Source organism: Corvus moneduloides, chromosome 1, assembly GCF_009650955.1.
Source record: "Corvus moneduloides isolate bCorMon1 chromosome 1, bCorMon1.pri, whole genome shotgun sequence".
Lineage (NCBI taxonomy): Eukaryota > Metazoa > Chordata > Aves > Passeriformes > Corvidae > Corvus > Corvus moneduloides.
The window spans coordinates 140536348-140553819 of NC_045476.1; the positions used below are offsets into that span (position 1 = coordinate 140536348).

The window sequence follows — 17472 nt, forward strand, 5'->3', positions numbered from 1 at the left end:
TAGCTTTCCGGCCACAGTTCCAGCAACTCTAGAAACAAAAGAGGAGGGAGATGGGAGAAATTAGCTAGTGTCCTAAATTTTACAGTAAAAACAGCTGCCAGGGTCAACCCTCTGCCTCAGGACAACTGAGGCAGCAGTAGGTGCTACCTTGGGTATCTGAACCTGTACCACAGCAGCTTCAGTCACATGGGGGACTCTGTCTTTCAGAAGCTGGGCAAGACAGAAGCAGCTCGTTTCTAGTACTAATGATGCAAACTCCAAGTATGCCCCACATCCAGAAACCAGCAGCATGCTGACTAATACAAAGTTTCAGTAAAACTTCTGCTAGCTCCTCTATCAGATTTATTTTAAAAAATAATGAAACACGCACACAAAAAAAAGTGCTTCTTCAAAAGTGGAGAGGGACTAATGCAAGACAAGAAAGGGAAAATAAGACTTAAAAGACTTTAAAAGAAAAGGTAAAACTTGCTGATCTAGGAAAACTCGCTACCCTAGGAAAACCTAATTTTTAATCGTCTGAGTAATACCATTTGACTCAGTGGCACTTCTGGCAGTGAACAGTTAAGCTAGAGTCTAAATCTTTGGCAGGATGGGGAAGCCACTGCAGAATACGTGAGCTATTCACTTTAACACACTCCATAGCTCTGCCAGCTGGATGCTGGAACACAGCCAATCCTTAAGTGATATTCCTCAACTACTTAAAAAAAAGAAATCCCAGTTCGAGAATGAAACAAAGACCTAAATCCAAAACAGTATTTTAAGGAAATTAAGACTTTTAATCAGAATCAAGTGGCTTTAGAAAATATGCCTGCGTAAGTTCCATATTGTCTCTTTTTGCTGGTTTTCGTTGTTTTGGATGGTTGGTTGCTTGGTTTTTTTGCATAGGCATGTACTGGCAGATGGGGAAAGAGTAATTGTCCAGTGCCCAATTGTTCTTTGAGATTGAAATCAAAGGTACATGGCATTCTCAATTCATACTGATTAAACACACAGACTAAACCAGGTAATTACAGATACATGTGTTGGGGACTTTTTTTTTTTTAATTCATAAAATTGTTCCCATCTTTAAAAACACTTGGGGAAAAAAAAAAAAAGGTGGAATTGCCAACACACAGAAACAGATGTTTCTGGTAGTTAAATGTCGGGAATTCAGACTCCTTGTCTGGCATCACCTGGTTTTGATTCAGTAGTCACTGTTTCAGGTCCATTTGCTCAAACTCTGTCCAGTGCTGGAGACGTAAATCCACCTTTGAAAATGAATAGCTGTACTATTCTCGAACACCTTTTCTTTAAACAACCTTTTATCTCCACAATGAAAAATAACTGTAAGTAATTTAGACCACTGTACATGAATATGTACACACATAGATATATTTATGCATACACCAAAATGACCTGACATTTTTGCATTAGCATTTTGTATTAGCATTTCATCCTGCTAACCAGAAAGACAACTAAGTGTGATGTACCTGGATTCTCCTTCTTTTGCTATACTAATATTTCCTTATTATAATATTTATTTATTATATTTTATTATCTATTATATTCATTAAAATTTATATATTTATATTTTGTATTTGATGTGTATATGTTAATATTTATTTTATATCCTTTATTATATATTCTATTTCTATATTACAATATCTGTTTATTTCTTTCATCCTGATGAAAGTTTCATTTTGACAGCTTGATGCTTGCTTGTACTGTGATCAGTAAAACTGCTGTAATTCTGCTACAGTTGTACTTGCACAGAGTTTCCACGACTGCCATGCCTGCTAACCTCCTAGCTATTTGCTTCCAACTAAATTGCCAGCCCTGAGTTTGTCCCATATTTCCCTTTATTCCCTCATCTGAAAACATATACACGTGTATAAAACATCCCCATGCAGACTATGACACTTTCCCCCCACGTGGAATAATGCTGCAGCCAGCCAGCAAATGCCCAGGTGCAGGAATTCCTCCCCTGTGCAGATCTGTTTGCAACATTGAAGTGCATGCTTTAATTGCATGGGAGTTACTATGAGGATGTCAAACTTGACTTATTCAAGTATCTGTTTAGTTAATATAGGCCAGCATCTGAAGAATCTTCACTTTGCTTCCCTTTTTGAGGAGCACGTAGAGATCTGTTTCCAGATGTGACCAGAGCAACCATACAGTATTTCAGTAACTTACCACATGATCTGTACTGATGTCAGAAAAAAGTAGTTTAATTCTAGCAGTATTGGTTCAACTTTCTTAATAAAATAGACATCAGTTAAATATCAGACTGTACAGAACATGAAAAGTGATACATAGGTGGAAGATTTTAATGAAGTGGTAAAGCACTAAGCTGGCTCCTTACATGATTACTTAATGTGTCCTACATTGTTTGGTATGTGATTTTGTTCATTGGACATATTACTTCTAATTTAACAGGTCATTACAACTTTAGTGTAATTGTGGGAATAAAACCACATAAAATAGAAGAATTTCAAAATAAATTTTACAGCTCACATTTACACAGCAACTTACTGCATTTAAAAATTACTACAGTGCAAATTAACATAAACAAGCACAAACATCACAGGGAGCTTGTACTGAGACAGCAGCTGGATTTGACGTGCAGAATTCCCTGTCCCACACAGCCTTCACCATTGTGACGATTCATTGCTCCTTCCCATGTGCAAGTAGTGAAAAAGAGCAGCAAAGATCAGGCTCGGGCACCACAACATTTGGAAACAAATGCTTTCTGTTCATAGTGCTGGCTCATAGCCTCAGATTCTACTATAGAAAAGCCAGGCTCAAGATGGGAGCTAATAGCCTGGGCTGTGCTTCATATGCCCCTGCTGCTCATGTATTTCCAGCAGATCCAGCTATCACAAAGTTTGGCCTCACTATGGGATTGAACATACTCAGGGTATCTTCCTTCCTGGGATGCTCTAGCAGGTACCAGCAAAATGGTACACCCTTGCTGAGGTGTGTACACAGCATTTGGGACAACAGATGGCCACAACGTCATGTTGGTGACAGGATGGCAGTCTTCATACAAGGGCATAGAACCACAACAATGGAGTGCCTTACACTTGATTTAAGACTATCTCCTTTCACTGGCAAGATCCAGCTGCAAGCACTATCAAGGTTGGGATGATGCACTTCAAATACAGACAATCAAGCGGGACAAATAAGACTTTGAAAGAACCCAAAGAAAGGCAGCCAGAATAATCAGAAGTTAGGCAAACACAAGCTATGAGAAGAGACTTAAAAGAACTCAGACAGTTACATGTGAGATGGTAGCCTAAAAGGGGCAGTAGCACCCAAACATCACTGCAGTGAATGTCTACATCCATGTCTACATGGATGAGCATAAGTAATGGGATCAAAATTCTATTAAGAACAGGCACAAATTGCCTAGAGATGTTGGAGAATCTCCATTATTAAAGCACAGGAAAAGCACAGGGAATGGTACAGCTCGAGTTGACCATGGATTGGGAAAGGGAGAAGCCAGTCTCTCAAAGCCTCTGCTGGTTTATATATTGTGCCTTAGGTAGTGACCTACTACACTGCACTTCCAGCTCATGCTCTATAGAGTTCCAGATGTAGCTAAAACTATGAGGACTGCATTGCAGTTTAACTCTGTGTAGATTTGACTGTGAAACAGTGAGGTTATACAAAAGGTTAGATTCTCAGACTTCAAAATTCAATTTACCTTCACTACCTTGAAAATGGATTAATTCAATGAAATTGTGCTAAATTACACCAGATGGAAATCACACTCCAAATTTACGCCACCGATCATGTTTCATCCTCCTCTTTCAACTGACAAGGAACATCAGTCTTAGGTCAGAGTCTTATCTTAAGTCAAACTCTCAGTTCTCATGCACTTAACCTTCCATCTTAAAACACTACTGTTTGCCCTCATGAAAATTCTTAAAAACAAAAAGTCTCAATTTCTGTGGTCTCCAGTACCAAAAACATATACCCGTCAGTAATTTTGCCCATCCTGTTGCTTTCATCTCTGAAATATTCAATAAGAATTGAGTGTTTGCTTTCCTCTGACATTCCAACTGAGACTTAGTATAGTCTTGATTAAATTAATTAAAAATTAATTAATATACCTTGATTAAATTAAAAAAAAAAAGGCCTTGTTCTGTCATCTTTGAGAAATTCCGGATTTCTCCAATTTACCATGAAAGGAAGCGTGGCTGGTATGAAGAACCCAGATTTTTCCCAGTTCTGCAAGGCCCATAGCATTCAAAACTCTACCACTGCTAACCACAAGAAAAGGAACATCTAGAAATCACTGGAACTACAGGGGCATAAATGAGAACTGTATGAGCTGCTGAATAGCAGTAAAAAAATCCAGCAAAGTTGTTTATGAGAATTTTATCCAAGACTCATTAGAAAGGGAAATGGAAATATATTGGTACTTTGGAAATTCCCACACTGTGTCAAAATGACATTCGAACTTTTAGATGTTTCTAGTAAAGTTTCACCTATCACCGAACACTCCAGGCTTGCCCAAGCCTCTGTTTATTGAGTGAAATACATGAACTTTCATACAAGTCAGTGGAAGTAGCTCAATCCTGAAAACAGAAGTGTGGAGCAGCCCACAGAAGAGCCATGCAAGCTGGCGAGCCCGGCTTAGCTTAGCAGTCTGGGGCAGTGCCAATGCTCACATCACATCTGGGCTGATCCTGTGCAGAACACATGGCTCTGGTGCCTCTGTATCACCCACCACTGCAGGGGATGATGTGAGACTTTCCAAGAGATGCTCAGCCAAGAAAATTAAACATTAGCTGAAATAGGTATTAAACTTAATGCCAGCCTGAAAATGAGGCTTGCCTGAATCACACCATCTTGATGCTCAGAGTCAGGCTTGCTGGCACGGTCCTGGTCTCAATGGATTGGTCAGCAGAGATTGAAGCCAGCTGTCTTCAAAATGTCAGGTGTGATATTCACATACAACATGAACCACTGCAATATAAACAAGCCCTAACATTACACATCTCCTAAAAGCAGTGTTGGACCAGTTACATACTTGTTTCATCTGAGCAGATGTCAGCATCTGCTTTAAGTAGAGAGAACTGAAACATTTGTGTTCCTTCCCTGTCCCCAGCCCCCAACCTATTCAAAACTGAGGGAGAACACTGAGTGTCAGATTTTTCAGTGGCATTTTATACCAAACCAGAAAGACAGATGTTTTGATGATCCCACCCCCCCTTACAATCTGGGCAGTCAGTCTCTTTGCTAAACTGTTCACCCTCACTATTAAAATTGATTTGCAGAACAGCACATTGCAGCCAAAGCAAGCACAGCAGTCATTAGAGAGGAGGCTGCTCACACATGTTTCTGTACTTAGCCAAGCCAGCTACAGATGAATGGGTCATCTTTTGTCAAGCAAGTGTAAGGAACTGGTAAAGAAATAATTTGTGGCTCAGGAACAGCCATGCTGACAGGTAGGCCTTCTCCTGGTCCTTCTGCCTTCCAGCAGCAGCCTGCTCTGTTGGCTGGTTCTCAACCAATTTCAATAACAGAAAAGCATGAATATTAGCTGGTCAGTTATAAGGTCTTATGTGAAGAAACTATGAAAATCTTTAGAAAGTAAATGCACAGACACTGAAGCAGTGAGAGTGCTAGTTAAACCATGCTGAACAACTCTAAGATAATTAAAAAACAATAGTTCAACAAAGGATCAAGTCAGAGTCAGAAATTCTACCTATGTTATGTAACGTGGTCATTCTCAAAATCTTGCAGACCACTTCTTAAAAGTCAAGATGCTTCCAAATATTACACCTCCCCTATTAGTCTTCTTCCTGTCTTGTGCTCCCTTAGTTTTTTGGAATTTTGGTCTGGTCAGCTTAATATGCCCAACTTCACTTTTTTCTTGAAGACAATCTTGCACTCAGGGATCCTACCTTTTCTGGGTTAAAAACAAAGCAAAACAGAATACCAAAACAAACAAACAAAACCAGGAAAAAAAAAAAACCAGCACAGAAATCAGCAACATCAACAAAAAATTTCAAAAAAATCCAATCTACTTTTCTTTGTGAGACCTCTGAAATGTCTTAGATAAGGAGGCTGCATTATAAGAATCACAAAAATCCTGGGTCTTTGTACTAGCGATCACTTTGAGAGCTGGAGAAGACTGCAATAAAAATCCTACCACATAATTCTCACACCAGAACAGCTTCAAGAAGCCTCAGCAAAGTTCAGGCTGCATTTTACTGAACAACAAATGAAGGGAGAAACCTTGCCAACAGACAGGGAGTGGCCATATCAGTTGAAAACTGTATCTCATACATTACAAATCTGGCATCAAAGTCTCATCTCCATTCATAGTTTCAACAGCCAAAAGAACAAATTACACCCATGAGAGAAATATTCTCTCTCAGGAGCATACAGCAGCCTACAGTGAGCTTTCTTGCAGGCCTTGGCATAATGTCCCACCAAGGATAAGAAATAAGGAGAGATGCTCAGCATTCCCCCTGGACCTGAAAGACTTCAGAGGCTGCACTGTAACAGTTTCATATTTGGTAATATTCAAGCTCTAGAAGTTTTACGCTGGTGCCTTAAGCACACAGGAATCTGTGTTGCTGGAAGGGTTCTGCTGAAAGCTGTAAACAGAGAGAAGTTTACGTAGACTTACAACCTAGACAAATGAGGAGCAGTGTCCACAGAGAGATCCAAGAGATAACGAATACCAAAGTAAATGTGGAGTTTATTCCTCAAACCTGAAAAACTCAGTCTCATCTCTGAAGAAACATTTTTCAAACACTGGCAAACTGATCTCCTGTCCCCAAAGACAAAGGAGAAGTCCAGTCCATTCTTACAGAAGTCACCTGAAAAGGTGACCAGCCTGAATTAACAGGTAACTGTGAGAAGCATTGCTCTAAGTGTTTGGAGTTTGCAATAATTAGAAGCCAAAGAGGAACTACTTATAAATAAATACATCTAACTCAAACAAGTATTGCCAACATCTCCCTTCACAGTTAATCAATCACCTGTAAACAAACTGTCAAACTTGATTTCTCTCTGATGGCTTACTAAAACTTGCACTTCAAATGATGATCACAGGGGTGAAAGCTGCAGGATCAGGACACTAGACTTCATTTCTAGGTCCAGAAGGCCTGTGAACTTCCCTGAGGAGACACAGCCCTGAGAACATCTATAACCTTATCAGCCACATTTCGTTAGAATGCAATTAAAAGAACTGTTTGCCTAAAGTCCTGTTCCCAAGAAGTGAAAAACCCTATAATCAATTCTGCAGCAGAAGTAAAGATGTTGCTATATGGTTTTTTTCCAGAGCTTTAACTGCTCAGAAGTTAATCACAGCACACAAACTCTCTGCACATTCCTTTGGATGCATATTTGCTTGTGGAAAAATGGGCTGTATGTACTGGCACGTAAATACTTCCTCTGTCCTGCTTACACTATATCAGTTTACTAAACAGATTTAATTTGCTGTTTCCTCCAAAGGTATTTACCTTTGGAATTTTGGTTTTAACAATAGGAGTCTCTTGTATATATACATGCATAAAATGACAGCTCTTTAATGATGCTATATCAGAAAAATGCCCTTTCTATGAACAGTGCAGGAAAATGTCCTTGAGTATCTTAGATACAAAAGACCAATAAATTGAATTTATGTCTCATTTAATCTACAATGGAACAGTTACTATTTAAAGGGTACATATACTTCCCCTAGTCCCTTTCTTCCTGAGAAATTTTCAGATGCTGAAAATCAATTCCTTTTGTCTCCTTGTTATTCATCTGCTACACATTAAGGAGAAACTCTGGGCATTCAGTGATCCCACAATGGTCTTTCATCTCCAGAGAAGCCTGGTATGAATTAAAAACTTACGCTCCCTCAAATTACAGATGCATACTGCAGCATGCCACTGACTTATGTGCTGGTGCTTTCTGCCAGTGTTCTCAGCATGATGCAGGTAGCTCATCTGCATCTCTCAACTTAAGTGACTCTTCTAAAACACTGCCCATCCAGCCCATGCAAAGTGTTTAGACATGAGCATACACGAATGTATGTCCCCACATAACAGGGACTGTCACCTACTCTTTTCCCCAACTCCCTGCTGTTTAGAAGTTATATTAAAAAGTGGATTTACTACAGTCAAGATGTTAGTATACAAACAATAAATACTTCATGAAGGTAACGCTCTTTCATTTCAGTGGTCTTGTGAAATGAAGATTATATAGAAATAACTTCTAACTGACAAAATTTCTTTGTCATGTCTATTTTTAAGGGCAGTTTTAACTTAAGACTCTTTTTTTTTGTAACAAGCATAACATTTAATTGCTATCTAGACTGGTGCAGCACTGGTCAAACACACGCTGCTCCTTCACTTCCAGCTTCCACGTAGTCACGGTGTCAAATGTCCTGTATCACAACAATACAAGTTTCCACTCTCAGGTCTGAAAGTACATCAAGGCTTGACATACTTATTCTTGTTTTACTCTTTGATCTTTCAGTCTATTTTTTCTCCTACTAAATGCTCTTTGCCCACTCCTCAACTCTGAAATATTCCCTGCAGCCAAAGCAACACATTAAAAATAAGGAAACACTTGCAAATTTACATTCACATTCTGTCCTACAGGAACCATCATCTTTTGCTAGTTGCTTCTACATCCAACACTTTCCCCAGACAAGTTTTTAGCCACCTTGCTCTACAATCTCTTTCATGAATAATTTCTTTGTTTAAATTAGATTTCAGTGTCAAATGTTTTCCACTGAGCATCTTTTTCTCTATTCAGTATGGCAGTTTGAAGAGCTTTAAAATGAAGCTACTGTAAAGTCAAAGTAGAACAGCAATGTGCACATTATATGTAATCCCGAGCAGCAGTTAAAAGGTGAGAACAGAGCTCAAGTTCACTGGCTGTTTTGGGTTCAGATTACAACATAGCCAAGAGAATTTGGAACTTGGTGTATGCCTGAAATACATATCCAAAACAGGTGTGCAAAGAGTTAATAGAGGGCACTGAAGTCCTGTGTCACACAGATTAAAGCCAGCTCAGACACACCTGCGGTTTGCAGCCACAGGTGATGCTTGCCCAGCAAGGCCCTTACCTCACTTGAATCCTCCTGCTGATTGATGACAGCCAGGGCATCCTCTGCCGCCTGGCGCTTGGCTTCAGCAACAGTGCGCTCCATCTTGGCCCTCTCCGAAGTGATCATGTCGTGAGCCTTCCGCTCGGCCTCCGACACTGCCTTCTGCAGCTCGGCCATCGCCTGGCGCTTCACTTCATTGACAGCTTCCTCTGCAAAGCAGGGAGAAATCCTCATCAGCACAGCACATCTGGCACACGGCTTCATGGGACTGATGTGGGAAGTGCATCACTATTGTTATTATTATGTTGAGATTATTCTCAACTATAATGGCGATCTTCATTCTGAGTAGGACACACAGGAACCTGGTTCCTCAAGAATCCTCAAGAAGTGCTGAGCTGCTTCTCTACTTCCCCATCATCGAAGTCTCTAACACTAGTAATGATTCTTGCTATTGTGATTCTCAGTCAATACTTCTTTATGTGCAATCATTTCAGATGTCTGGTCCATTTTGTTTGCAATCTTTTTAAACGCTGGAAAATTAGTTTTGCAGCACAGCAGATATATGAATATACTGGACAATAATTATTAAAGACATATTACAGACTGTTTTAAAAATGTATTTTTAATGTCTGGGAATTAAGAGAGGATTTATGGTCTTTAACAATTTTTTCCCCATATGTTAACAAATAAATACATGAAGTTAAAAATCCCCAAGAGTTTATTTCAAAATTTTAAATCACTGGTCTAATATCTTTTCTTGGACATACTGTTTTATGAGACAAAATTAAAATTTGTTTATGAACATTCATTTGACCTCTTGATCTCTCCTTCAAATCTAAGTTTATACTTGAAGACTTGACTTTCTGGCTCTTCTGAGCTCTTGAGCACACCCTGCCCAGACAGGCTTTGGAGCACAATTAACACTGAGCAGGGGCACCCCGATTCATTAAACTCAAACCTTCATGCTTTTCATAAAACAACTATGATAGTATGAGCCCTTCCTTGGGTATATACTAGTGTCATATCTTTTATTCTAGAAAACATGGATTGTCTCAAATTAGTTATTTGGCTTTTGATGCAGGAAGAGTGCAAAGATTTTACTAATGAACAGTCTTTTAATTGACAACTAAAACAAGTAATTTCTTTTTTTTTAATTAACTGCTCTAATTAACAAGGAAACCATCCTCCCCCTGAATTAGTTTATCTAATTTTCATCTTTATTCAAAGCAAAATGACAATGATTAATTGAAAATTTAATAAGCGGTAATTATTAACTTGGCAAACCTAGTACCAATTAACACTCTTATTAAAACTAATTATGACATGTTTCATTCAAGTGTTTGCACTTAATTGTTTCACGCACTTAAAACCCACCTTAATTAAATGTTGTGTTTAATTAAAACCATAGATTTCTATTAAAAATGTTTTACTGTAGATTAAAATCTAAGTATTAGAATGGTGTTATATGTTTGAGTTTTAGTCCATGTATTTAGCCCATGTACTTATGTGCATGCACATGCAGACGTAACTCTTATGTACAGATACCCAGTCACTCTCCTGAGTTATGTCTGATAGCTCTGCACGTGTTATTTAAAAAATGATGACTACATGAAGTCTCCATTTCCAGTTATTAAGCAAATTACAATAAAGACGTGACTTTAAGCCATGTACTGACTAAACCTGAGCTACCTAAAATGAAAGAAGAGTTCTGTTGAGGAGTATGCGTGCATGTTACATGTCTGCATGTCTGCAAGAGAGGTTTCAACTGAAGTTTTCAAGGGGGTGGGGAGGGATTTACAGATAAAACTTATGCCTTTATTTTTATGAGGCTGAAAATATGCCCTTATATTACCCTACCATAAATGTTGTTTAGGGGAAAGCCTCAAGAGAGGAAAAAATCATAGCCTTCCACCATACAGCCACAGCTTAATTTACTTTGAATATTCAAGGTGAATTAAAATTCTATCTAAGTGGCAATACAGGACAATAATTTTTGCTTACGATCAAAGCTACAGCTAGTCTAATTGTATATGCAAATCAGGCAATTTATATTTAAATTATGCATTCCTATTCTTGTCCCACAGGCACACACAGATCAGCAAAGGGAATTGGTAGGACATTTGCAAGGTGCTTGAATATTTATTACCAACTGCAACCATTCACTGATCACGAGAAAAGAAATATACACAGGCAAACATACAGATGCAATTTTATTACCATTTTCAAAAAAATGAAGCAACTTAAATACAGGCATTTCGTGTCTATGAACTGCAGTTACTGACAAAGTGGATTTCTTTGAGAAAATCTGTATTCTTGCTGATGTTTGCTACGAATAGAAATGATCTTTGTATGGCATGATGCACTTTCGTTACATCATATGAATTTAGTTTTACAGTTAGGTGTTTGCAGTGGTTAGAAATGCCAGTTTCTTATATTAAACAGAAGCAAAATACTCCAACATTTTTAGAGGGACTTCTAATTTTAGTTTTTCATTCCAGATAATCTACTTCTTTTCAGTTCAAATATAGAAATTGAAAATTCTATCTTCTATATAGTATAAGTTTGTTGCAATGCTTCTAAGAGCATGGAGATGCCTGAAAGTGCTTACGAGGCCACATATGCCTGACTGATACTTTTTAACTGGCTTTAACTATGGATTGGATTTTAATATTTCCATTAACGTTGATGACAGAATTTGTGTTGTGCTATACTAAGTGTGAAAATAAGTTAAAATATCTCAGGTCACAATGCACTATCATTTCAATATATTACAAACTCATGAACACCTAAATAACCAGATGAAATTTCATATCACTGATTTCCTTCACAGCTTCTCAAACTAAATGTTTTCACTGCCTACTGATACTTTATAGATATAGAATGCAGGCTTCATAGTTTAAGATATGTTTGTGATATGGGTGAAAGTGAAGGAGATTTTTATTTGCCTTGACAATGCTGAGCTATGAAGACCAAAAATGATACCAGCACCCTTCCTTTCCCCGCACTACCAGAGAATGGAAGAGTGATTAGATTCCAGTATCAGAAAGCAAAAATTGGGAAGTTTTTAAAACCAAGTATCTAAGATGCATGTACCTGCATCTTCTGCCTTCCCAACAATGCTAAGCATTCTTGGCACAAATTCACTGTCATTTTAGGAATGCAACTGAAATCTTCTTTCCCTTTGAGCAGCACTAACACACAAGAGAAGCTCCAGGAAGCAAATGGCTTGTGTGGAATAGGCATTACTCAGCATGGTCTCAAGTCCTCGGAGCAGACTTAGGAGAGGTACTTCTCTTTCACCCAAAATGATGATTCACCAGCCAGCTCCTGGTCACCTCCCTCACATCACTGGCACATTTGTCCACATGATGAGAAAAGAAAGGTGGTGGGCAGATCTGCAGTCCTGTGCCACCACAACATTTTGGATCATCTCACTCTCAGGCTGACCCTGGCAAGTGTGGCCATTGGCAGTTGGCGACAAAGAGTTATCTCAGTATCATATCCCAAAATGCATCATCTCTTTCTCAGGACTACTCTGTACAATGTGCAGGACCCTTATTGTCTTTGTATGACAAAGGATGGTCATTTCATTCCTCTTCTGTAACTCCAGAGCTTACAGCTGGACTGCCATGGACATTGGGCCTGGCTAAGTGACAGGGATGGCTAGAAGACAGTTTCTACATGGTACAGAAGGAACTATTGCAGCAGCCCACAATGGGCCTGCAACCCTCTCTGTATTTAATAAAGGCAAGTATGTATTCCCAGAGAGCAAGTCATCCAACCTGTGATCTGACTGATCCTCATTACCTGCCTCCCTCCCTCTTGACTGCTGAGGAACACCAAGAATTTGTCTTGGACTCTTCATCCCCATATCCATAATTCAATGAGCTTAATCAGGGCACTGATGACTGTTTTCTACTGGTGTATGAAACTGAAGTGGGCTTACATGGCTTCAACTCATGAGGTACATAATATGTCCTTGCTCCAGCAACCACAAAAGCACATGCCTAACTTGGTATATTCCAAGAATTACACTAGAGTCTATCAATCTCCAAAAGTTAAAAGTGAATCCCTTCTCCACATGCTTTTGAGTTTGCTTATTAACTGGTTTTTATGCCAATTCTTTCAGTGCAATGGATTCAGCATTCCAAACAGACTCTCATACTTGATTCAGCTCTCTGCATATTGGTCTTTACAGACATTTGACACACCAAGAGATCCATACTGAGCCAACAGAAATGACCTGTGAGGGATTTGTAGTCTTCTTGACTGGCAGTTGCTGCCCAACCAGGAAACTATGGAGCATCTCAAATGGCATGAGAGGCCTATTCTCACAGAGCTGAATTGCACCTTTACTGCCTTGATCACGAAATTGTGGAGACCTCCAATTTCAGAGCACCCTCCTGAAAATGAAGGACCATGGTTTATGAAAGCAGTATGCTTTCTGATGTTTGACTAGACTTAGTAACAGATACATGTAAGCATCCTGTATAGTCACACTTCTTTTATTCTCCAATTCACAGGCATGCTCACTTGATTTAAACCCACATCAGCCTGAAAATAAGAGACCAGAAATGGGACCAAAGGGAAAACGTTTTTCAAAGGAACTGATGACACAGATGTTCACGAGATGACATGTCACAACTCCTGTACACTACCATTTGTGAATACATGCAGTGTGAATGCACATCCAATTTCAAAACTCAAGCCAAAAGCTTCAATAACTTCTGTTAATTATGAAGAAATTTTTTCTTTTATCGTACTGAATCTGTGAGTCATAAATAACCTGATGCCAGATGACATCAAACCCTAGATTTTGCAAGAGGAATAAAGTTTTTGAAATTCAACAGAATAAGGCTCCTCTTAGTGAGATTTCCTGGGATTGCATTTTTTTTTGTAGATTTCATTTAAAATGTTAACATAAATATGGCAATTTAAAAGTATTCTTGGGCACTGAGTTACAAAGGCTACACTTTCCTTGGACAAAACCAAGAACATGTACATTGTTTTACTATTTTTCACAGAAAATGCAATAGTTCTAAAAATATTAACTTTGGCAAATGTAGATTTTACAAGATAAACCCACATTACACACAAAACACATCTTCTTGTCTGATGCAACAAGATAACAGCGTAACATTTTTACATGTATCCTGTGTATCTAGTTTAAAATACCCTGGAAAGTACTAAGCATTTACAGGAGATTTGATCAGAAAGCATCAGCACTGCTGCATATTTGCCATTTAATCATTAACTGCTGCTCAGACAGCTGCTGTAGACTTCATGGTTATACAGGTGTTCAAAAGCAGGGGGGCGTGTTTGGGTGTATATATAGCTCCTCAACTATCTTGATGGAGTTCAAGAGCTGCCTCCTGGCCCCTCTGAAAACAAGGAAGCTCTGATGTCAGTGTCAAAAGAGCAAAGATTTAGCTCCAGCACCAGAGTGGGAGCCTTGCCAGGAAACTCCTGTGCTCAGGCAGAGTTTCAAAGTGTTAAGAAAACTTTGCACAACCACAACGTCTGCCCAGGGTGCTTTCCAGGCACAGGCAGATGCTGTCAATGCCCTGCAAACAGCCAGAGCAGCTGCAGAGATGTGAACTTGCTGACTTCATTGCAAACTCTGCAGGTTTATGAGCACAGTCTTCACTGGGGGCTGACAGGCACAAAATCTTTTTTAAATTAAGAATGGTTACTTTGCATAGTTGAAGCCTTTTTTTAAACAGGTGTACTTAGGTTTTTTCCCCTCCTTTGGGAATTCTAACCTTAACTAGGTAAGAACCCTGAAGCTTAAAAAAACCCACCCACACTAACCTCTCTTTTTTAAAATTGCTAACAGACAAACTTTTAACATATCAAGTTTCAGCCCGAAACCATTAGAAGTCCTGAAAATAGGGGTCTATATTGGAAGTACTGATATTCCCCTAACTATAGCAGCACATGCTTCTATTATAAAATTATTTAATGTCCTGATCAGTTTCAGTTTAAGATTATTAAACACAATTTCTTCTTGTTACTAGTAAGCCCTTCCCCCGCCTCCCAATTCCTCACATCAGTGCATTAACAACTACACACAGCTGCCAGAAGACTAAGCTGGCGTTTTTAAACAGTTCTTACCAGCTTTCTTCCAGATCTCCTCTGGCACGTATCCAGATGCAGGCCTGTGAAGGAATTCCCGATGAGACTCTGCAGGAGGAGGGGGTGAAGAGGAAAGAAGAAAGAGCACCATAAGCAATGCTTGCTTGTTGAGAACAAGGCTTAGAGAAAAATACCTTTTCTCTTTAATTATTGCTCAGACAAAGAAACCACATGAAGTTTTTCTCTCCTCAAAACAAAACGGATGCCATGGCCATAGCTCATGAATGTCACATAGACCAGATCAATTCTTACAACTTGAATGTCTCATCTTAAGCCAAGTTGAGACATTCATTTTATTTTTATTTTTCAGTGTTTTGAGTCAACTCTGTATGACAGTATCCACACTTTTAAGAGAGGCTTTGCAAGACAAACTGAGGGAGTGACATGCTTTGTCCTTTGTCATTGTATTTATGAAAAAGAAAAAAGACAGAGGGCAACAGTGCAGGTTTGGCACTTCTGCTCTGTGCAAAAGAATGACTACTGATGAGTGCAGATAAAAGTCAAGATGTCATTCCAGTGATCAAATAAGCTGTCCACAGAAAAGCAAAGGGGTGTTTCTCTAAGTTCAGAGCTATGCTTTCCTATATCTGAGCCCATGTTGGCAACTGTAGCTGCAAGAGTTTGAAAAACAGAACCTTTAATTTTAGGTTAAGCCCCTAAATACACACTGCCAAACAACCTCACTGGAGCTGAAGCTCATAATTCACCCACATATTTCAATCACATTTTGACAGCTCTTTCCCCTTCTCCCCCTTTTTTTTTTAAAAAGGGTTTAACCTTTAGGCCTGGGCCTAAGAGTTCTGAAATCAGGAAGATTCCTTCCACAGAGACCTAAGATCAGACAATACAAAAAGAAAATTCACTTTGGCCTGAGATTTAGCATACAGATCTTCAGCAGATGAAATTGGAATTGCTCCTTTCAAATACAATTTAAAAACTGATTAACTATTATTCAAAGTAATAGAGGACAAAATGAAAAAAAGAAAACCAACCAAACACATAAAGCTAAGTTCACTGCCATGATTATTATTGCCAATGTGTCAGAATTCAATTGCCTAAATAAAACAACTTGATTTGTTACATTACAGACAGGTTTGAATGTTTTTAGACATGCTGCTAGAAATCCAATATCTGTTTGATGTCTGAGCTTGAAATATGACAAGAGCATACCTGCCATTCTTTGAATTCTAATTTTGACTAAATGCATTCATTTTTGTATCTTACAAGTTTTTTATTCACTAACTTGGTCAAAAGGCAGTATTTTTAAGAAAAAGGTTGAAACATCAGGTTTTTCAAATCATTACACCACTATATGTATCCATGCAGTACTGTTTACATACAGTAGCCCACATAAATGCTTTTAAAAGATGACACTTAGTATTGCTAAGAAAGGTGGAAATTACAGGGGCTTTTTCAAGAGAGAGTAGGGAATCCCAATCCCCGTGCACTGTTTCACAGATGTAGTTTCTAGCATGAGAATCTGCAGACACTGACTGGGAGTACATCTTCCCATCTGACAGGCAGCTGAGTGGATTTACCCAGCTCTTCTGTTTGTCACTGAAGTATGGGACAACAATTTAAAATAGATTTTTGTTGGCAGACTTTCACACCTCTCAAGCATAAAATAGTAAGACTGTATATGTGTGTGTGTGTGTGTAGATGTTACAAAACAGCTATTTATATTGGTTTAATCAACTTGATAGAGGATTTTAGACCTGATACCAAAAATGGGAAAATTCTCAGTATCGCTTGGCTTGCATGATTATGGAGATGATGAATAGCCTTGTGTACAGTTTTCACCCCTTATTAAAGGCTTTTAGACTTACAGGCACAGTGCCAGTTCAGTTAGGGGGACAGAGCCAGCAGCAGAAAATATTGTTTGAAAGCTCAAGAAAAATAAAGGCAAAAAATTAAACTACTCTTATTTGCTCTTCATGAAATACCCGCAGGAAAAGACCCAACCAGGCTCCAAATACGCCAAAACAAGGGGTTTGTTGTATTCATGTCTTTACTTTGTATTGAGTTTTCCTGTTATTTAAGGTACCATCCACTGCAAGCAGAGCATAACCTTGATTAAAGTCTGTGGCTCTTAGTATTCGGGGGAAGAAGAAGAAAGAAAAAAAAAAAAGGAAAAAAAAAGGGAAAAAAAAGGAGGGAGATGTGGAACTGATTTTTTGGTACACATGACTTTCCAAAAATGGAATTCAATGACATAAATGACCAGATTGCCAGCTAATTGTTAAAATTTCCAAAACATAAACATCAATCAAGCTCTTATTCCAACCACAAATTAT

At 38.7% G+C, this 17472-nt stretch overlaps 1 protein-coding gene across 9 annotated transcripts in view; it reads right to left on the reverse strand.

The window, feature by feature from the left end:
- RUNX1T1 (RUNX1 partner transcriptional co-repressor 1) overlaps positions 1-17472 on the reverse strand; it is a 114841-nt gene that overhangs the window by 4065 nt on the left and 93304 nt on the right. For all 9 annotated transcript variants that reach the window (XM_032129100.1, XM_032129134.1, XM_032129107.1 and 6 more), the window contains 3 exons: positions 15158-15226; positions 9062-9252; positions 1-28 (listed from right to left, as the gene is read on the reverse strand). The exon at positions 1-28 is cut by the window's left edge and continues 4065 nt beyond it. In XM_032129100.1, the coding sequence (XP_031984991.1) occupies positions 1-28; positions 9062-9252; positions 15158-15226 (288 nt within the window). The remainder of the gene's footprint in view (positions 29-9061; positions 9253-15157; positions 15227-17472) is intronic.